Source organism: Equus quagga, chromosome 7, assembly GCF_021613505.1.
Source record: "Equus quagga isolate Etosha38 chromosome 7, UCLA_HA_Equagga_1.0, whole genome shotgun sequence".
Taxonomy (NCBI): domain Eukaryota; kingdom Metazoa; phylum Chordata; class Mammalia; order Perissodactyla; family Equidae; genus Equus; species Equus quagga.
Window position 1 is genome coordinate 54,974,546 of NC_060273.1, and position 22,007 is coordinate 54,996,552.

The 22,007-nt window shown below is 45.7% G+C and overlaps 1 protein-coding gene across 7 annotated transcripts in view; it reads right to left on the reverse strand.

The window, feature by feature from the left end:
* Window positions 1-22,007, reverse strand: part of TENM2 (teneurin transmembrane protein 2) — a 1,159,540-nt gene that overhangs the window by 100,694 nt on the left and 1,036,839 nt on the right. For all 7 annotated transcript variants that reach the window (XM_046666360.1, XM_046666359.1, XM_046666362.1 and 4 more), the window contains one exon: window positions 1,669-1,815. In XM_046666360.1, coding sequence (XP_046522316.1) covers window positions 1,669-1,815 — 147 coding nt within the window. The remainder of the gene's footprint in view (window positions 1-1,668; window positions 1,816-22,007) is intronic.

The following is a 22,007-nucleotide window of genomic DNA, read 5'->3' on the forward strand; positions in this document are numbered from 1 at the left end:
GCCATTTACTACGCTTTCAGCTGCTGACACCCACAACAGGGAAGCGAGCCAGGACAGCAGCTCCTTTCTGGAAGAGGAAGCTGATCTGTAAGCAACTGCTGTGCTCAGTGAAATTACCAGGGACCAGAAGCAAAAATAGTAAACCTTACCAGGAAAAGGAGTGTGATTTTGACTCTCCTGGGGAAAAAAAATGTTTTATATAGTTATGCCTCACCTCATTCAAAAATGAATTAAAGCGGCTTCTATTTTGGCTCAGTTTCAGGAAGGTAAATGAATGAATGGGAGCTCTGTAAACTACATCAGGTCTATAATCCTTTTGGTTGGTGTACTCCTATCGATGTGTGTGCATTTGTTTACTTACAAATTACCTACATGTACAACTGCTATGATAGATTATGGAAATTGCAAAATGTCTATTAAGAGGATGAGGAAAAATAAAACCAGAATGTCCATCACCCGGATGGATCGTACCTCATTTTGTAAACCACCAAAGCCCACCCCTTGGGCCATGAGGGCAGGAGCTGACACTCCCAGAGCACAGTGACCAGCACATAGTGGGACTACTTACATTTTTGTTAAATCAAATAATTGGGCACATAGATCCTCTTATGCCCGGAAACAACCCCTGCCCTTAGGGAATTCTGACCAGTGAGTAATTTTGGTGGGGGTTGATCACTCACCTTACTAATGTTTGGGGAACATGACATGGTATTCTTAGGAACTCAGGCAGCCCACATGCCACCTCAACCCCATTTAGCCCCAGAATCTTAGCACTCCACCAGTGAATAACACAGGAAAATTCAGCTCGGGCTTTAGAACAGGGGTGGGCAAACTTTTCCTGTAAAGGGTCAGAGAGTGAGTATTTCAGCTTTGCTGGTCATGTGGTCTCTGTCCAACTACTTAACACTGCCGGTGTCAGCTTTGGACAAAAACATAAACGAATAGGCATGGTGGTGTTCCACTAAAATTTTGTATATGGACACTGAAATGTGAATTCCACATAGTTTTCATGTGTCATGAAAAATTACTCTTTTTTAGCTTTTTCCTCCAACCATTAAAAGTAAAAGAACCATTTTTAGCTCTAGGGGTCCCTACAAAAATAGTCAGTGGGCTGGACTTGGCCTGCAGGCTAGGGTTTGCCAACCCCTGGTTAGAACAGGGACTTTGGAGTCAGAGCTGGGTTTGGGTCCCAATTTTACTATTGGTGGTTGAGTTACCTTAAAAAGTTCCTTAACTGCTCTCCAGGCCTCAGTAGAGGAACATCCTAAAAGGCTGTAAGGATGAAGGGACGCATTACTTATGTCTTAGCGCGGTGTGAGGCACATAGTGTCATCATCATCATCATCACAGATTTGTAACTCCCAGCCCTGAAAGGTCTGGCAGGAACAGTCACCCAAAGGCAGAGCGAGGGCCCAGCCACCTTTGGGTTGCGATGTGTACTTGAGAACCTGAAGCCAGCATCAAACCCTTGTGCCTCCAGATGGTGTCTCCAGGAGCACCCATTGGCTCAAGGACACATGTTCTCTGCTGCATTTGCTTCAAAGGAAATGTAACAACAACGTTTGACAATAGTATAGGTGAGGCCTTTCAGGAAAAATGATGCATGACGACAGCATATACACAATGCTCTGTTCTTGAGGGGCTGGGAATTAGAAGATGCTTGCTCACCTCCCTCATTATCCTTGTTATCAGCACAGGAAGTTTCCATGGCAACGTTGCATCCGGGTCCTCTCCAGCCGGTCTGGCAGACACACTGCCAGCTGTTCTGACCCAGTGTGCATCTCCCGTTGCCGTTGCACAAATCAGGGCAGCCATCTGGTTGGAGAAATGGAGAGGATGAGAAGGAGGGACGTGAGGCCACGCTGGGGCAGCAGGGGAGCCATGCAAAGGGGGAGCAAGGCCGCAGGGCAGCCGCTGGGCCAGCCTCAGAGTGGGGCCCATGCCTGCCTTCGAAAGAATCGGGGAAGCAGGCGACACATGCAGTTGCAAGCCATAGTGGGGTCCCAGATGCAGGGGATCCCCAATGACACTGACCTGTGTGAAGGGGTCTGAGGCAACCTTCTCAAAGTGGGGAACATTCCAGAAAACTAAACTAGCTCTGAGCTTACAAGACTAGCTAGGCTGTTATTTCTAGCCAGTGGTTGAGGATTGATGCTACCTCAAAAAAATCTTTCTTTCTTTCTTCCTTTTTTTAGAAGTGCCTTCTGCAGAAGAGAGAAAATACCCTATCAATCCAGGATGGAGGCAAAATGCCCTCCATCTTTCAGAATTTTAAAGATAAATTTACATATGATTATTACGAGCTTCTTATGACCAAGAACTAAATGGTTCTGCTTGGCTATTTTCATATTTTTGTAATATTTAGTTTTAAGGGGCACTTTAAAATGTTGGCTGCTTATCACTCAAGCTATTTATGGCATAATTTAAAAATACTGCAGGATCTGCAGGCTGTGGAAGGAGTAGGTGCTGAGTGCCATGAACTGGGAAAAGACAGAGGAATGTATATATACTGGGGGGAAGGTGCTGGGGTTCAAGTGATTCTTATTTGGTGGTTTTCTTTTCTTTCCCTGTCTTTTGGGGGTGTGTGGAATCAGCAGCCTACATAATTCCCTAATTGCCCCAGAACCCAAAACAACTACAGCTACCACTGTCCTGACCTGAGCTTGGGCAAACGGAGCCTGGAAAGAAGAGAGAGTGGGGGCTACTAAAGAGAGAGGGGAAGTCTCCCAAGCACAGCCTCCTTTGCCCTTCATAAGATGCAGAGAGAAGCAGAGAATTGGCAGGATGTGGCCAGACTCACAAAACCTACTTGCTGGCAAGAATTCCTAGATATGTTTTCATTTTTCTTTCTTTTAACAGGTTTATGGGGACATAATTTACATACCATAAAATTTAACTGTTTTACGTGTACGATGCAACGACTTCTAGCAAATTTAGAGTTGTGTAATCTAGGCATGTTTTCTTACTTCATTTAAACATACCCCAAATGACCATTAATTTAATTGTCCCTAGAAAATAACTTTCCTGAATATCTAGCTCCATCTCTAATTCTACGTGTGCCTCTGCTACCATTTCAATCTCCATCTTTCTTTATATCTATTTTTAAACCACACAAAGTGCAGGGTGGATCGGGCCACGGCAAAGAGATGAAGAGCCTTGTAACGATGGAGGTAATTGATTTGAAACCTTTCTGGCCCAAATCTTCTGAATCAAAAGCGTGCATCTCTCCCTCCTTCTCTCTCCAGCGGTCCAGAGGCCTTCACCTGGCACCCTTCCTCTCTTCTCTCCAGTTCCCCTTATGAGAATGCCAACAAACCTAATTGGTGCATGTGGTTGTGGTGGGAATTTAAAGGACTCCTCCTAAGAAGAAAGGTCTGGAGGGTCTGAAATTGAGTTGAAATTTACTTCTTTAAGAAGCTTCCCTCCTCAACGCTCGTTCCCTCTCATCCTTTCCAGAATATGGTACGAGTTAGGACCTGAGAGAACAGGGTAGGCGACGGAGGAGAAGTTCTATATGGGGAGGTCTGTGTAAGGACGCTGAGCTGTCTTGAGAAGAGAAATGAGGAAACAGTTACCAGGGCTTGTTTTTTCTGTTGTACAGCCTAGCACTGAATTCAGGATGCAAATCAAACACCAACGTTTGCATACCTTGAGAAAGACTGGCTGGTCCCACATCTACCCTCATAAAGCCCAGATTCACATTTCCACTTCTTTCCTTACCAAGGAGGTGACTATAGCCCTGCCTGGAAAACCAGTGACATGCCCCCTGTTCATACTGTGAGAGAGCACTGGAAGGGGACGTCATCCCCACTTTGAGAGAAATGCCACAAACATTTCTGCAGGAGCAAAATGGAACGCAGTAGGAAAAGCCCAAGAGACATTTTGCAGATTCTCCAGGAAAAGAGAGTGTCTCCAAACTCTAGCCACCTCCAGCTTTACAATTTCTACCAGTAGAGCTTTAGGGATCGGATCACAGAGAATACACTAAATGACGGATCGACCAACATTTGCTCAGTGTGGCATCTATTATACGTGCTTTGTTATTTAGCTACTTTGAGGTCTCATGTTTGACTAAAATCATGCCCAAAGTCTCAAGAGAAGCCTCATTGTGTAGGAGGCCCATGTCTACTACATAAAATTCAAATTTGCAAAGAGAGATGGAGTCAGTCAGAGATATGCACTCAAAATATGTGTGCTCCTAGATTGAATGAGGCTTTTTTTCCTTTCTCATTCTCTGTTGATCCCCTCTCCCCGTCAGCTAAGTGTGATAAACAGACCACACTAGCGGGTTTCCTCCACATCATATAAGGAAGATGAAAACATGAACAGTAGGAAGCTGGAAAATCTCTGAGAAGTTTCAGAGCAGCTGGGAATTAATGGACAGGACTTTGCTTTTAGCTTGAAGAGAAAGAAAGCAGCCTTGGTAGGTGCGTGGCGTTGCTAGGCAACCCCAACCTACTCCCAGCACAAGTTCATTCTGCTGGTGGCCTTCTGAGGAGGTGATTCGTTGTGTTTGTAAAGTGCAAAGCCAGCTTCTGCTTAAGGAAAAACAAAACGTAGGAAGTAATTAGTCTGGAGGGCAAATGGGTCTCAGGGGGCGGCTTTTCTCTGGAGAGGATCCTATAACTGGAGTTGGATTGGGCTCATGGGCTCATACGTGGGGATCCAAGAGGTCTCCCGTATGGGGTCTTCTGGATTTCAAGCTAGCACTGCTGACTTCCTTGAGTCCTACCTCCGAGATCATGAATACAGAATGCCTTAAGGCAGAGCTGTTTGGTTCTTAGTGCAGCTCGAGGGCTGGCTGGCTGGAGACTTCATGTTCTAGCATGACCCCAGACCAGTGATTCTCAACTGAGGCAATTCTGTCCCCATCCCTTCCCTCCAGAGGACATTCGGCAATGTTTGGAGACATTTTTGATTATTACAACTTGGGGAGGATGCTACTGACATCTAGTGGGTAGAGGTCCGGGGTGCTGCTTAACATCCTACAATGCACAGGGCAGTTCCCACAACAAAGAATGATACAGCCCCAATGTCAATAGTGCTGAGGTTGAGAAATCCTGCTGTGACCTAAAGCTCCATGAGTCTTGAGACCTCCTTGTTTGCTGTTGAATCGCAGAGCCTGGCTTGTGTCAGGTACACAAGAGGTGCCTGGCCCTTACTATAGACTCTGCTGAGAGTCCTGAGAATATAGTAGGGGCTTCTCACAGATCAAGGTCTTCTTCCCAGGGAGAACTTTCAAGGGCGTCAGTGATATCTTGGGCCAATTCTATCAGACTTCCAGTGCTTTTGGCAGCGTGGAAGTGAAATAGTTTCTAAGACTTCTACACATAGAATTCTAACCACTAAAAAAACCCCCCATCAACACAGTAACCAGATAGGCAGGTTTTTGCCTTAACAAAATTAGAGCTGATGCAGAAATTTGGAATTAAAAAAACAAACAAACCCCAAACACAGCCTTATATTCAGGTGACTCCTGAATCTTCAACTCTAGTCCTCTGAGCTCTAGAACTGAACTCCAACTTGCATCTCAACATCTCCATCTGTTCACTCACAAGCACCTCAAACTCAACAGAGTTGAGTCTCTTTACCGTCCCTCCCCCAAACTCAGATCCCTTGATTGGTGAATGACACCTCCATGTACCCAGTGCCCAAGATGGAAATTTTGGAATCATTCTCAATTACCCCCCAACCCCCATGTCTCTCATCTCTTGTATCTAGTCAACAACCAAGTCCTGCCTTATTTTCCTCTTAATTATAAGAAGTCCTACCTGTCCTTCCTCCTAAATATCTCTGGAATCTGCCCTCCACTCCCATCCCTACTGCCTCTACATTAACCCAAGCCATCCTCATCTTTGCTCTGGACTCTTGTGGAAGCTTCCTAACTTGTCTCCAGTTTTGCACCATCATCCAATTCTCTCTGTTCTAGACACTGCTGAAAACACTTCTATAGCTTTCCATTGACCCCAGGGTAAAGTCTCAAGTCCTTTACCTGGCTTACAGATCCTATATGAACCGGTTCTCACCATGTCAGCCTATGTCAGTATCACTTTAGGTTTTGGTCAGACTGAAGCTGTTGGCCTTTCTTTTTCCCTTTCCTCATCTGCCTGATTCAACCCATCCTTCAGATCCCCACTCAGAAGTCAGCTCCAGGAAGCCTTCCCAGAACTCCCAAATCCAGGCTAGCTCCACCCATCATGGCACTTTTATCGTGTTCTATCCACCATACTGTATCACAACTGTCTGGCATCTCCTTGATGCTTGCCAGACCCTGGAGCAGCCCTTCCTTAAGACATTTTACTGTCGCCTGTTGGAAAATTGTTGTAGTAAATGTGCACATTGTCATTAACTGCAATTTGAACGATGCCCCGAGAATTGTGCAGTGTACATCTGAACAGCTGCCCTGAGCACTCCTGTTATGACGTAAACCCATCGAGGCAGGGACCATGTCTATCTCATTTACTCTTGGATTGCCAGTACTCAATAAATACTCAGGGGAATGGATGAATGAATGGCTTCTGACTGAAATCAGCATCTTCAATGCCTTTGGCAAAGTGGCAATGGAATAGTTTCCAAGACTTTTCTACACATAGAATTCCAACCAGTAAAAAAATCCTTCAACAAGGTTACCAGGTAGGCAGGCTTTTTGCCTTAACAAAAATTAGGCATGAGCAAAATAAAGTCTACAGCACAGTAAAAAGGGGAGCATGGATGCACTTGAAGGAAGCTATAATTACCATAAAAGGCTTTTCTAAAAAAGCATCAAGAAATGTTCTGCTATGTGCAGCAATTTAGAGGTAGAAATAAGTGGCTAATATTGGATAAGGGGTATCGAAAGAAAAGGAGGATTTTAACATTCCATGTCAAGCACACCTTAGAGCAGCACAGAGGACAGCACCCTACCCAGAGGGAAATGTGAGGGAAAACACAAGACAGGCTGCACGTGAATGCAGACGGATGACAAGCAGAGCTAGAGAAGTGAGGGCTTCCTGCTCGGTTCAAGAGACCACTGGGAGAGCGGCTGCATCCCGGGTTGAACACCTGTGGAAAGCCTCTTCTGAATCAAGGGGGCAAACCTTAACTTGGTTGTAGTCCGATAGTTCTCAGATTAAAACCCAAATCTGCCTCTCGCTGTCTGTGTGAACTCGAGCTGGTTGACTCCCCTCTCACCCGTGTTTGTAAAATGATACATCTTACTAATTAATCCTATTTACGGTCCCCCAAAACAGAACACAACCTGCATGAAAGCTGGGATTTTGCCTTTCTTGTTCATTGAGATATTCTCAGTGTCTAGAAAACTAGCTGGCACATAACACTCAATAAATGTTTATTGAATAAATAACTTAACTGGGATGATGATAATACTTTATACAGATACCAGAGAGGTGAAATGAAATGATAAAGGCCAAGATTTTAGCTTAGAGCTTGGCACACTGTAAATGCCCAGTAGGTAGCAGCACTTAGGATTGTCAGTGTTGACACCACACATATGATAATTAGTGGCAGCCTTCTCCTTCGGGGCATGGTTTGAAGCACAGGCCATTTCTCTTTGCCTCACCTCCAGATCAAGAAAAAAATAAGAGCCTATCCTGTTCCAAATGAAAAAACGGAGCTTTCTCGGGTGTCCTGAGTGTGCGGTTGCATCACCTCCTTGGACATCCTCACTCCCCTATGACCACCACCCGAGAATCTAGCAAGGCCACGGTGGTCCGGCTGAGTGAGAAGAAAACCCACTCACGCAGAGGGCAATGCTGAGGGCAGGAGAGTTGAAGGTCGAATAAATGGTGTCTTTTTCTCTGGGGAAGAACTGTACTTGTGCATGTTAACGTAATTAGGGAACCCCCTCTCCCCAACTGTTTTAAATATCCCTGCTTCCGAGAGCTGTGCACTGTTGGAATTAAGGAGCAGACGCACACTGGAAACATGTAATAGAGTCTGCCGTCGCATTCCAGAGCTCTTTAGAGTTGAAAACAGCTGAGGTGTTGGGGACCGGGATCACCAGGGGTTCCGTGGCCATTTAGACTAAACAGCAGTGGCAAATGCTCAGAAAATTAATCCGGTGCTTCGAGACACTCTGGGGAAAACTCCAACTAATTTTAGAAGACTGGCTGCCAAAGAAGCATACTGGTCCCTGGAAAACGGCAGGGCTGGTCGCTCTTGCTCGTCTGCGTGAGCAGGGGGAGCGGAGGAGGGGCTCTGTTTCCAGGCACAAACTGGCCCGGACTCTCAGCCATGAACCTGAGCTTGAACAGCTGCCCCTGCTTTGTTAGAGAAGACACGGAAAATCCAGAGGCAGATGTTTCTTTTTGTTTCAACGGCATCTGGGTGTCTTCAAGGGTTTGCATAGGGGCGGGTACGGGGGATGCTGGAGTGGGGAGGGCTGGGAAGGCCAGAGATCCTTTCCATGGTCAACTGCTCATCTTTTGCTCGTAAGGCAGAAATCACGCCCCTCCACCCCAGCAGCAACAGAAACAGCAGTGTCCAAGAGGTGATATAAATTTGGATCCAGCTGTCTACGCTACACGTTTCCTGGATGCATCTGGATTCTCACTGATCAGCATCATTTCTGTCTGCCTGGGAAAAGGAAAGCAGCAGGCTCAGCCTCGGCCTCAGAGAAACATGGTGAACTGAAAAAAAATAAAGATCTTTCCACATTCGAGGAAAAAGGGGATAGGGAAAAGGAGAAGTCTTATTAATAGATTTTTTAAAAGTGGAAGATCGTGGCGGGAGGAAACTGAGAGTTTAGGCAACAGTTACCAGGAATAGCTCTTCTTGGGAGGGAAACCTCATGTCAATTACTTAGTGAACCTTTATCCCCCAGCAGCCCCGGGGTCCGACCCAAGCCTGTGCTTCCCTTGTGGGAGGCTGCTGTCTTTCCTTGGAACATCACCTTTCTTTATTCCACTTCACCGAATCAAAGGAAGATGTAGCGGGCTAGTGACTGGTGATTATCACCACGTTGCTAAAGCACACACTGACTGGCACCACGCTGAAACCTGCTGAAAATGCCCCAGCGGTTTCTCCTGTTGCCTGAGATCAGAGCGGACCTTCTCAAGGTGTGGTCCTGGGAACTGGTTAGAAATGCACATCCTTGGGCGCCATCGCAGAACCGCTGACTCAGACCTCTGGGCGTGGGGCCCTGCAATCTGCATTCCAACAAGCTCTGGGGCGGGGATGGGGGGGGCGAGATTCTGATGCCTGCGCTGGGTGAGAACCACTGCATTAGGATTAAATCATAAACCACTAAAAGGGCCTCAAAGGCCCGGAGTTATCTGGCCCTGCCCATTTCCCCCCCTCATCTCAGGTCGCTTCAGGCTCTGTTCTCTGACCTTCAACCACACTGCCCTGCCATGTTCTAGAACGTAGCCTGGATCCTCCTTTTGGGCTCGGGCTGATCCCTCTCCTAAACTATGCTGCCTGCATTCACTCTGGCAAAGCCATTCATCCTTGGCTTAGCCAGCACTGGTTCAGGGAAGGCTTCTGACTTCCAGCTCAGGGTTCCTCTCCCATTACATGATTTCATAGCACTATCTACTCCTCCTCCTATAGCACTCACCAGAATTCTAATTCACCCTTTGTTTAAAGCAGTGGGTCTCAACTTGGCTGCACATTAGAATCACCTGGAAGCGCTGAAAAATCCTGATGCTAGGGTTGCACCCCAATTAAATTAGAATCTCTGAGGATGAGACCCAGGCATCAGTATTTTTGTTTTTTGAGCTCCCCAAGTGATTCTTGTGTGCAGCTATGGCTGAGACGCAGCGGTTTAATGGCCGTCTTCCTGGAAGCCGCTAAGCCTGCCGAAGGCAAAGACTTCGACTTCGGTTGTATATGGCTGTTTTCCCAGGGCCCACCCCCGTGCCTAGCATTAAAGATATTTGTTGAATGCTTGCATAAATAAACCGAATGGTGTTTCGGCTGCTTCACTGTGCCCTTGTTTCAGCAGCCAGGTAAAAGGAAAGCTTCCTGCAAGGCCACACCCCAAGCCTCTGGGTGGATGACACTTTTCCAAGCAAAAGAAACAGCTGGTTGCAGTACAGGGTCCAAAACCAAGCTGATGATGGCAGCTGTGTATGAGGGCTGGCATTGGTCTGCGCCTTTCAACTTGTAGAAGCTGAAACCTTCTGACCGAAAGAGACAGAACAGGGCACCCAACAAGGTAGAAGGAGAGAGTCACATGGGTAGAATAAGAGGGTGACAAGAGTTACACAAAGGCAGGGATGACAATCATATGAAAGCGCAATGGTTTAATTTTGTTCTTGGAGGACAATCAAGTTGTTGTAACTTGTGTTGCTTATTCCCACAGCTGTCCAGCATGTAATGAATGTGGTACCTGCCCGGTATGGAAATAGGGACAAAGGCACAACTTTGATTTCTTATTTGTTATTTTTAACCATCCAATTTCTACACCCACTGAGCATCCTTATAGCCACAAGAGGGTCATAAAAATACAGATAACACCTAGGAGGCCTGTGGGCACGGGCTTGTTACTTACTGCAGGGCTGATGGCTTCCTTTTAACTAGTGTAAAAACAAGCCGACGATAAATTGCCATATATTTTTTCTTGTTGCTGCTGTTTGCAGCACAACTTCAGGAAATGTAAGGAAATCACTAAATGTTTGTTTCTTATAGATGTTAAAAGGGCGAGGCAAAGAATCTGCCTCAGGACTAACTCCGGGTTTTAGGGAGCTTTTCATATAATGACAACAATGATAGCAAACTCTCACGGAGACACTTCTGTGTGCCGGGCACTCTTGTACCTGCCTTTCACGCATTAGCTCATTTAATTGTCACTGCAACCTGTAGAGTAGGTATTATTATTATCCCCATTTTACAGGTGAAGAAATGGAGGCGCCAAGAAATTAAGCAACGTGGCTGAAGTCGTGGCAGTGAAGTCCAGGATTTGACACCAGGCAGATGGGCTTTAGAGTCTCTGCTCCCAACTAGAGTGACCGCCCATCTCCACTTGCCTGGGGCTGTCTAGATTTTAGCACTGAAAGTCCTGAGTCATAGGCAAGCTGGGATAATGGGTCATCATCGAGGACAGGGAGCCAGGACTGGGCTCTTTTCATTGGCGGTCATGGAGGCAGAAGGTAGGCATGGAGGCGAAGACCCCCAAGGACAAGGGAGAGAGCATAGACTTTTATACAGAGTCACTTGCTTGCACATGTTGGGCCTTGCAACAGATTCTGCTGCCGCTTCATGCCAAAGTACCGGGTCAGCTCAGTAACCACGTGGCAGTACTTAGAGAGATGAAAGCAGTGGGCTCCGAACCCAGCCTGCCTGGGTTTAAAACTCGGCTCCGCCCCTTGGCTGCATGATCTTGGGCAAAAATTATAAGCTCTTTATTCCTTAGTTTCTTCATCTGTAAAAGCAGGGCAATAAAAGTCCCTATCCCAGAGGGTTGTTGGGGTTTAAAAGAGAGCACATATCACGTACTCAGCATGATGTACGTATAAATGTGTAAATGCATATAGTAATATACATGATCTGCAAACTACATGTAAATGCACATAGTAAACATTCCAGAATGGATAGTTATTATTATTATACATTAAACGGTAGCAGAAGGGTCTGTGTGGCTTAGGGAAGCCTTTGATTTGCACTTGAACTGGTGCCGAGGAGGGACCTTATGCTATTGTTTAAAACAGGATCAGTATAGTCAGTATAGCAAAGACCCCAGGAAGGGGCCCTCTGAAGACTGAAGTGGAAATGAGAAAAATGAAGTAATTTCCTGAGAGTTACACGAGTAAGAACGGCACATAATGGATGTGACACGTTATCTACAGAATTCCCCTGACAGTATAAGAGGCATGCAAAGTGAAACTCTAAAGGATCACAAGGCTTAGAAGTCTCAATGAGGCTCAGAAAAGTATGGCACCAGAAAAGGGTGGTCTGCCTGAGGTATGGAGAGGGGACCTGTGGAGCAAGAGAGTCAGGGTCATTTCAGAAGTGAGTGTGTCCTGCTTCACTTAGGGAATAAAGTAACACCACCTGCCGTTCAGGAGTGCAGACCATGTGCTCGCCACTTCATATCCTTGTTACTTGACTGAGCCATTTCAAGGACCATATGAAGTGCATATTATCATCATCCCTTGTGGTTGAAAAATCTGAAGCTCAGAGAGGTCAGTTAACTTGCCCAGGGTCATAATCACTAAAAATGGTAGCTTGAGACTTTGAACCCAGGCCCGCCCAACTCTGAGCCCATGTACTTTGCTCCCCTCCAGCCAGGTAGGACTCTGCATGGAAAGGGCGGCCGCAGAATATCACACTCCCTGCTTTGATCCCTTGCTCCCCAGTCAATCTTCTGATTTTAACTTCTTTTCCCATAAAGATTTCCCTTTCGGGAGAGACTACTATGAGCAGGAGATGTGGGTTTTCTTCACTGTGGATTAATGAATGGCCATTTTGGGTTTACATGTGAACGTGGGTAGTGTGAGGGAGTCAGTCTAGAGCTTGTCTCTCTCTGTTAACGTAACCAAAATGGAGTTTCTGAAGCTGAGAACCAGACAGTGTGTCACAATGATCCTGCCCGGTGAAGCTACCTCAGGATGTCCTGCCTGAGTGGTTTGGTGGTCCCCCAGTCAAGAGAGTCCTGCTCTACCCCTTGTCCTTGACAATTCTAGTGTGTGGAAAGCAAGGGATGAAAGGATCCCTAAGGGAGAAATTTCAATCCAATATCAAACATTTACTGAGTTATTACAATATGCAGACTTCTGGGATAGACCCAAGAGTTGATTCTTTCATTCATTCAGTAAATATTTACTGAGTATCTATCAAATGCTAGGCCCTTTCTAGACACAGGACATACAGTGGTAAACAAAGGAGATCAAGTCTTGTTCTCAAAGATCTTACAATCTATTCGGGGGGAGATTCACAACAAACAAATATAACAATATAGTGTGTCAGATGGTGATAATTGCTATGGGGAAAAATAAAACATGAGGAGGGATTGTGATGGGGATACTGTTGATGGGGATTGCTGTTGTATATAGCGTGGTCAGGAGAGTTCTTGCTGCTAAGATGATGTTGGAGTGGAAAACCGAAAGGAGGGGAGGAAGTGAGTCATGCCAATATCTGGGGGACAGTAATCCAGGCAGAGGAAGCTGCAGGTACAGACTCTGAGGCAAAGAGAGTTTGGGGCGGTGGAGGGACAGCAAGGTGGCTAGAGTGGCTGGAGCAGAGTGAGCGAGGTAAGAATGTGGGGAGAGAGCAATGGCGTAAGGCCAGATGGTGCAGGGCCTCATAGTCCACTGTAAAGATATTCGCTTTATTGTCAATGAAAAGAAGCCTTTGGGGAGTTTTGAGCAGAGGAGTGGTCTGATATGACTTGAATTTTTAAAGGATCCCTTTGTGCTGGGAGAACAGACTGGTGATGGGGCAGGGGCAGAATCTGGGAGGTCGGCCGGGAGGAGGCCCCATGGATAATGTCGGTAAGCCATGGTGGTGGCCTGGGCAGGGAACAGGGTTGCCCTGGTACCTTGACTCTACGTGGCACAGCTAATTCTATATGTGTTTAGGGTTCCCAACACATCCCTCTAAAAGCAAAGACATTTGGGACATAAAAGCAGAGAATAAAATACACTGTCCATAAAATACTGCTCCAGTTAATGCAAACAAATTAAACTCCTTAGTCGCGAATCTGCAAACAAACGAGGTTGAGGAGCTGGATTTTGTGGTGATTCTGCTCTCCAAGTTTGCTTTCCCGTATTAAAGGCAACCTGTGGAGGTGAAGGGAAAGGGTGGAAGGGGAGGAGGAGAGCAGAGGACCACAGGATCACCCAGGCTCTCTCCCCAGGGTTGGGGTTGACAATCTAACGTGGAACAGCTCCAGCAGATGAACTCCCCAGCTTTCTTAATGCAATGACTTCAGACCACGAGGCTTTACTTACTCCACCAGCTTTGTCTAGTTCTTCTTGACAATAGGGGTTCCTTGGGCCACCCCCAAACACCCTCCCAGGTTTTTAATCCTGGACTTTTAATCCCTATGTGTTCTGTTTATCACTATAAGCAAGCTTGACCCATCTGAATTATGGCACTCAAGTACAATTTAAAAGCTCTATCTAACCTTCCTTCCTTCTTTCCTTCCTTCCTCCACCCACCCATCCATTCGTCCATCCATTCTTCCTCCTTCCATCACATATCTATCCACCCATCTATCAATTATTTATGTGTGTACCTACATTTATACATATATTTACATTTATTTATTAATCTGTCAAGTCTTCTTTACCAACCAATCCCTCCAAATCCTCTCAAGACTTGTTCTCAAAACACTACGTGTCCAATGACCTCATACAGTAGCTGTATTTTATCTCGTTCTTTGTTACTTTCTGCCTCATACAGAAACAGGAAAAACATTTCAATCTCTCCTTTGCTTCTTCTCCCTCTTTTCTTTCCTCTGGCTGGCAGGGCGTCTCCACCCCGCCCTTACTCACAAATCCAGCACCTTCTAGCATTCACCCCTTCCTATCCTTGCCACCCAGGGAACCCTGAGTCATCATGAACTTATCCTGATCTTTGCAACTGTATTTGCAGGTAGCATTATAGTCCTTCTCTTAACATAGTTTTTAGCTGACCAAGGACTTGGCTGGGAGGTCACTGGTCATCACAGGGTATTTATCTACAAATTTTACAAAAAGTCTCAATGATGAGGTGCATTCTGTGTGGCACAGTATGAGGAATAAGAAGACGTTTTCTGAAAGAGTACAGAATGGGAGTTAGCATTCCAACAATTTGGCCTATGCCATTGTTGGGTGCTATTCTCCAGTTTTGCATAATGTGTGTGCCCTTAGGAAGGCGAGAGCTTCCTCTTTGAAATCCTCTCATTTACAGAGAAACAAAAATCCCTCCTTTCAATACATTTTAAACATGCAAAACAGCAGTATGTTTCTGCTAAGTCACATTTTAGCTAAATGCATAATTGAATGTTGAATGGGAGCTGCTACTCAGCTGCTAACCTGCAGAGTTCCCCGCCCCCCCCCCCCCGCACCCCGCCACGCACTCCCAAATTGCAACAGAGCAATCCCCAGGAGGGAGAAAGCATGACTGACTTTTCCAATAAAGCTACAAAAATCGATAATCCTCATAGATGGAACGCCTGCCTCTCTAACCATCTCAGCATTGTCTCCCTCTGCTATTCGTCCCAACAAGCCTCTGTCTTTACCTTGGCACATGTTACTATTTCCACACCACCAGGATTTAGCCCGAGTTCTATTCCAGTTCTGCTGAATGCACCTTTCAGAGAGGCCCTGCAATGCATCTTGATTTAGAGATGCTTGGGTTTTATGTGGCTCTGGGAAATGTTGTCGAGCCTTTCCGGAGCTCCAATAAGGTCTGATGTATGGCTGTGCATGCCTGCATGATTAATGGCACATACAAGGACTTGGAGCTTTCAGAGGTCACCCCGTGTGTACTGAATAATACAGCGCAGATCCAAAAATACCCTTGGATGAGAGTCCTGGCTCCACACAAATGCAAAGGCATCCGCTGCTTTCATCGACATTGCCTGAGACTTGGTGCCTCTCCCTGACGGTGCACCTGAGCAAAGTCACCTCCCCTCAACAGACATTTTTAAGATAAAATGGGAATCATTTTGGTTTCTTGGCTATTTCTCTGTAAAGTGCCATAGGTACCAGGATAAGAAAGAAGGCGGGGGAAACTAGACAGCTGCTAGGCTAGTCTCTGGCAGGACTTCCAAGTCCAGAGTAGCCAGGCCATGGTGGGAAGCATATTAAGCGTCCAGGCGAAATCTGCTATGGTGTGCAAGGCTGTGGCTGAGAATTTAAATGCACCAAAGTCAAGAGATTCGAAATGATGGTTCCCACAGCAACTATAACTCAGTTCTCTGGTGAATATAAAATTAACTTTATTGCAAAACATGCTGTTCAATTTACGCCTTAATATAGTCATGGCAGAGTTACAGTTGCTGTGAGAACGCTAACTCTGAATTGTTTTGAATAATTAATTTAATGAAAAGTTGGTGGAAATGTGAACTCTGATAGAAAGTCAACTTCAATTTAGGGAAGTTGGCCAATTAGACCTATGCTGAGGAGCAACGATGCATTTTTGGGATCTCAGCTAACTTCATGCACTCTTTGGCCTGCAGGCATGGGTAAAGCAGAGAACCCCAAAGCGTGCTAAGAGGGGATCATCCTCCATCACCTCAGAAACGCTCCTGCAGGTGGTGACTCTCCCAATAGGGGAGGGTCCTCCCTGGGGCCCACGCACTCTGATTTCATTGCTGGCTTCCACAGTAACTCTGGCTGGCTCTACGTGGGGTCAAAGCAGGTGATCAAAATAGTGTAATGGCTACACCTGGTCTCTGTCAAGTAAACCTGGATTTAGAGACCCCCCCCTCTCTCTGCGCTGACAGTTAAGACTTACGCCAATTGCTTAACCTCTCTGAGCCAGTTTTCTCACCTGTCTGACGATGATGACAGTAGTTTCCACCTGATATGAGGATTAAATGAGAGAAGCCGTGTTAAGAATTCAGCCCTGGGGCTGGCAAGTTTTATGGTCAGTACTCAATAACTGTTTACTGTTACTATCCGAAAAGGGAACTTAGTTGATCAGTAAATTCAAAACATATACAAAATCAATTATTTGCCCTGTCTGATGATTTCAGTCCAAACCAACCTGTCATAAACCCTAGCCAGCAGGCAGGGGGGTGATAAAGGTAGAAACGTGAGTTGGCAGAAAGTTTCCTAAGCAGCTGTGTGTCTTCAGTAAAGACACTTGAGGCCACTTCTATCGAAGTTCTAGAAACCGATCAATCTATCATCTCTTCTGCCAGATTAATATTTCTCAACTTTTTTTGGTCATTATCTCCTCCTCCATGAACCTTTTTTGATCCTTTCCTCCTAATTCCTCTCCCCATCATGAAATTTTAATCCCACAGACATACTCTACATCTATTTATATATTGTATATATATCCATGTTTTATACATAAAAAGAGTAAGATTTTTTTCACCTTCTCAAAGAGCCATTTTTCATTCTGCTGGGGGGTGATACTGCCCCCATTTCGAGCATGTGCGCTAGATTATAGGCCAACACATCCCTTGTTCAAGGCCTCATGCTCCAAAACTCAGGTGAAATCCTTCATTTACTCACTTATTCCTTTTGCTATTTTTTGAATCCAGCTCTCAGCTTCTAACAAATGGGCTATTTCGGCAGCTAAGAAACAGTACTTTTTGATGCTAACTTGTGGTGGCTTCTCACTGTATCCTCCCAGCTATTCTCCTCCAATACAATGTGGCTTCTCTTTTTCTCTCTCTTAAGTAACTTGAGAGAGTCAGGCCCAGGGAACCTCAAGCCAGCCAGCACTTACTGAGCACCTGCTGTAGGCCCGGCTCCATGCAGGGCATCATTTAGGTTCTTTCTGGATAGTATATTTTGCTGCTGGGTGCCAGGGTTGGCCAAACCAATGGAATTGGCCTGGCCAGAGACGATCTTCCTTGGGAGGCAGTCAGGGTTTTGATAGAAAGGGGTAAACCCACAGCTTGGGAGGAAAAACAAATGAAAGAGGAAACTCCCAGCAGTGTGTATTTCTAGCTTCTGAAGCCACTCCCAGCTCAGCTTGAACTTTTTTCTTTATGTATCAGCCTCACGCTTTTTTCAGGGCCTCTGCCTTCTTCCTCTCAATGTCTTGGCTTGCGGCTTTTTGCCTGGCTGCCATCAGTATCAGTAACATTTTAACGCCTCCTAAAAGACACGATTTTATAACACTGCCATCGTTCGCTTTTACTACTCAGAAAATAGTTTAAAGTCGCATTGCTTAGTGTAACCCAATCTCACTGGTGATGGAAGTGGAAATTTAAATGTCAAGGCAAAGCCGTCCCGGGATATGTAGATGCAACTTTCAAGTGACCTGTTGGTCCTGCCAGGTACTTGGCTCAACCTGAAGTTTCACCTCGGCTTCTTGTGAAACCAAAGCAGGGCTGAAAGTGGAAACTTCAGTGGCTGAACTCCCTGCTGACCAGTACATCTGTCTGCTTGAGCCTCCCTGAGTTTCACTGTTCGCTTTTAGGAGTCAATTTAACCCGAAGGCCAGTTCAGCCAGGTGCGCTTGAATATGCCACAGACCCACCGTGAGGGTCCTCTGAGCTGGCATTCTACATACTGTACAACAGGGCATTTCGGGCTCTACCAGATTGGGCAATGCTGAGGATGCAGGTGGCTTCCCTGACTCTTTTGAATTTCAAGAATGTCACCTGGAGGCTACTAAGACAGAGACGTCCCCAACAAGGTGCCTTTTTAACTCCCAAGAATGTATGTTTGTGTATGTGTGTGAACAATACAAATTATGATTTATCTGTGTGATGCTTTGAGAAGCATGATGAATGAAGATAAAGAGGGCCCTCAGCTGGCCTTTGAAAGCTTCCATTCTCAACAGCCAAGTGGAAAGCACAAGTCAATTTCTCCCCAGGCAGCAGAAAAGCCATGTCTTTGTATACTCAGGTATTATGTATTTCTTTATATCGGAATATATAAAGAGATGGCTTTTTAAATCTACATACTTTAAAAATATTCAATATCGATTTTAATTTCCTGGGATGAGCTAAAGCAGCATGGTGGAGTCTAGATGCTCAATCAATTGTGGTTCTTACTAGACTCAGGTGGGATCTCCAGTGCTATTCGGTGGGATCTTTGAAGTTTTCCTCCCTGGAAAGAGCAGTTTCCTTTGATGCTAAAGAAGAGCATCCTGATTTGTGGGATCAGATGGGAAGTGGGTGGGTATGACAGCCATTGTAGTTCCAATGTCAATAAGTCTAGTTATCTCCCTGACACATGCATTTAAAATGGCCAGGTGCATCTCTGGTTTTGCATCTGCCTCTGAAGGGTGTTTATGGCATGCTCACATGCAGAGAAGGTGGATGATTGCAGTAGACGATCATGCCAGGAACTGTTCCCAGGAAACAGTAGCCTGATCCGAGACAATTTGGAAGGAAGAGCAAGGTGATCTAGAAAATTCAGGATACTTGTGCTTTGCTGTCCTGGGAAAAAGATCAACAGTTTTACACTGCTGGATTGGAGTCTTCTCTGTGGATCATGCCTGAAATGCCCAAGGAATTCCCCTGAGTGGAGCAGGACAGACAATGCATGTGCCCAGGAAGCAGAGGGGAGGGGGCTGGGCAGGGGGGCTGTGCAGCAAAGCCCTTGAACCCAGTTGTAGAGGGGAAAATGATGAGAGTGGCAGAGCTCCATTCATTGCTAGTCAGTGTGACTTTCTTGGCTGTTCTACCCAAGGCAACTCAGAGAAGATCTTTGTTCCCGGCCTCCGCTGCCCCGCTCCGGCCCTTGTCTCTGTTTTACATGGCCACTCCTGTTAATCCATTGTGATTGAAGAGAGGGCACATATGCCAGCTCTGCAAGGGAAAGACTTCTCCTTCACAGTTGTAATTCTGTCAGTCTAAGGAAAAGAAAGGGACAGAGGGGCCCCAAGCAGCATGAATTATTAGGCACTGTTAGTAAAACACAGGTATCCAGAATCCTGAAGATAGCTATTTGGAGTTTCTAGGTCTTGAACATTTGCAAAAGGAGCATTTGAGAGCATGGCATTAGACCAATGACCAATGCAGAGACGTGTTGTAATGGGTGCGGATGTACCATGCTGGGCCTGCCAAGAAGTCAGATGGTCGCACACACATGCATGCACACACAGACGTGTACACACTCACACGCACGACAGGAATTAGTCACTGGCTCAGTTTGCCTGTATTTATTGTTGAGATCTGGGGCTTAGCTGTCAACTGGAGCAGATGGAAGGAAGATAAGCCAAAAAGGGCAGCAGAGGAGGCGGTAATGGGGAACCCTGCCCACGCTTCTTGAATGTTTCATTTGCCAATTGTGAAGACCATGGATTTAAACCAATGAGTCAATCTAGCTGCCTTGTGTAAAATACTTTCTGTTGCTGCTCACTGTGTATTTTGGGGCAACAGCCATCGGCCTGCCTCACAGGCTAGTTGTGAGGTTGACTGAGGCAACACAAAGTCTTTTGAGCTCCTTGGAGAAAATTCACTGTGTAAGTGCAAAGTATCACCATTATACCATGGTAATGAGACTCCCACCAGCTTAAACCAGTCACCAGGAGAGTTGGGGCATCCAAGAAAAGAAGCCAAATCTGTCCCAGTCTCAATCCAGGCAAATGATGTTTCTTAATTCAGTACAGATCTTGCATTGAAGGTAAGTCTCAGTGGTCACAGATGGGTGTCCATGTGGCCCCCAGTCTTGTCTGAATGGCCTGTACAGCATTTTAACAAATTCTGAATTGCTTGCCAACATTTGAAAATTGGGAGAGTATGAGTAACAATCTGGATTTCTGGCTTCTATTGAAAAATTGGAAGATTTGGCAAAACTAGGTTTGCATTTCTACATGGCAACATTCTGCTGGAAGCGGACCATGCCTGCCCTCCATAGATGGGGACTTCACTTTCTAGTTGCCTCTTCCACACAGGAGTATTTGAGTTTATGACTCTAGGTTCAGCCTTCCCTCCCCTTCCCATAGTCAACGAGAATACTGAATTCATCGTGCCCTCACTACCCTCATTTGAGTGGCCTCAAATCTAGGCCAACTCCCCAACAAAGGAAAGGCCTGCCTAACCAGCTCCTGCCAGGGGGAAATGAGAAGAGAACTTGGTTTCTCCCACTGCCTCCCCTAACCAGTAATTCTACCTTAAAACCTCAAGGTTTTCTTACTCAGAGATGTCCAGGCAGTAATCCAACTAAACTGGATTATAAGCATCTGAAGGTTTTCGTAATAAATAAAAATGTAGATATAGCAAAGAGAAGATGAGATTTAATTAATGAGTGTTATTTAATAGAACAAGTTGTGCTGTATACTGAGGATTAAAAGATGAAAAAAGGATAGGAGGGAAAATCAAATTTTAATGAGTTGCCATCTTCATTTGATTTAACTAAATTTCTTCTCTTGTTGAAAATATTAACACTTATGAGGGAGTCATTTGTGTGTATCCACACAGTTTGATACCTGGCTGCTCTCTTTTATGTCATTACACTGTGTTACAAATGAATGTAAACTACCATTTGAAGTTGAAGGCTTCCATCCTTCCACTGATCTCCTTGGGAAGCTGTGAGCAAGGGACAATGTTAAAAAATAAACCAGTAATTATTGGCAGAAACACCAGGAGGGGTGTCTTGGGTTAGAAAACAGCAAAATGTCGTGTGGGCAAAAAGGTGGTGGAGGTCTAGAGTTCCCAGACTGCCACTTGCTCCTCTGCAAACTGCTTCTCCCAGACCTGACCACTGCTGTCCAGGGGCTCACACAGAGGAGGCTCCTGCTGCAGCCTGCACACACTAGGTGCACAATAAATGTTTCATGAATGGCTTAGCTGGAACCAGACACAGGAGGTGTGGACCCCAGATGTGGTATGCAATGATACAGATGTGGCTTTTCTTATTTTTTCACCCATGTTCCTACAACCCGTGGTCGGATTCTCAGTGGGATGTGTCTGCATCTCTCCCAGCTTTCCTTTCGCTCCCTGTGTTCTCCCTTCTTAAAGGAATGGAATCCAAGTGTCCCAGTGAGCAACTCCTGCAAGAGTGAAGTAGGAGGAGGTGCCCAGACACCTGGGTTAACACAGGAGGTTTAGCACCCACCTTTTCCTTCTGGACTCTTGGGCCCCTTTCCATGCGTGGTTGTACGCTAACTCTTTCCTAACTGCTCACTTCATGAAAACACAATTGGGAAAAGATGGTGAAAGCCTGAAGGTATGGTGGTAATGATTTTTAAGCTAACATTATGGAGTATCAAGCACTGTGGTAAGTGCTTCACCTATGAATGACATATGGCAGTACGACATAGGGATGATTATTCCCAATTTACAGATGGGAAAAACTGATGCTTCCTGAAGATAGATAACTTGCCAAAGGTCACCCAACTTGCAATTGATGGAAGCTGAGTTTGAAGCCAGGCCTGTTTGATTCCAAAGCTCACTCATTTAATCCCTTTGTCAACCATCTCCCCACACGAGCCCCACCCTCTCAAGG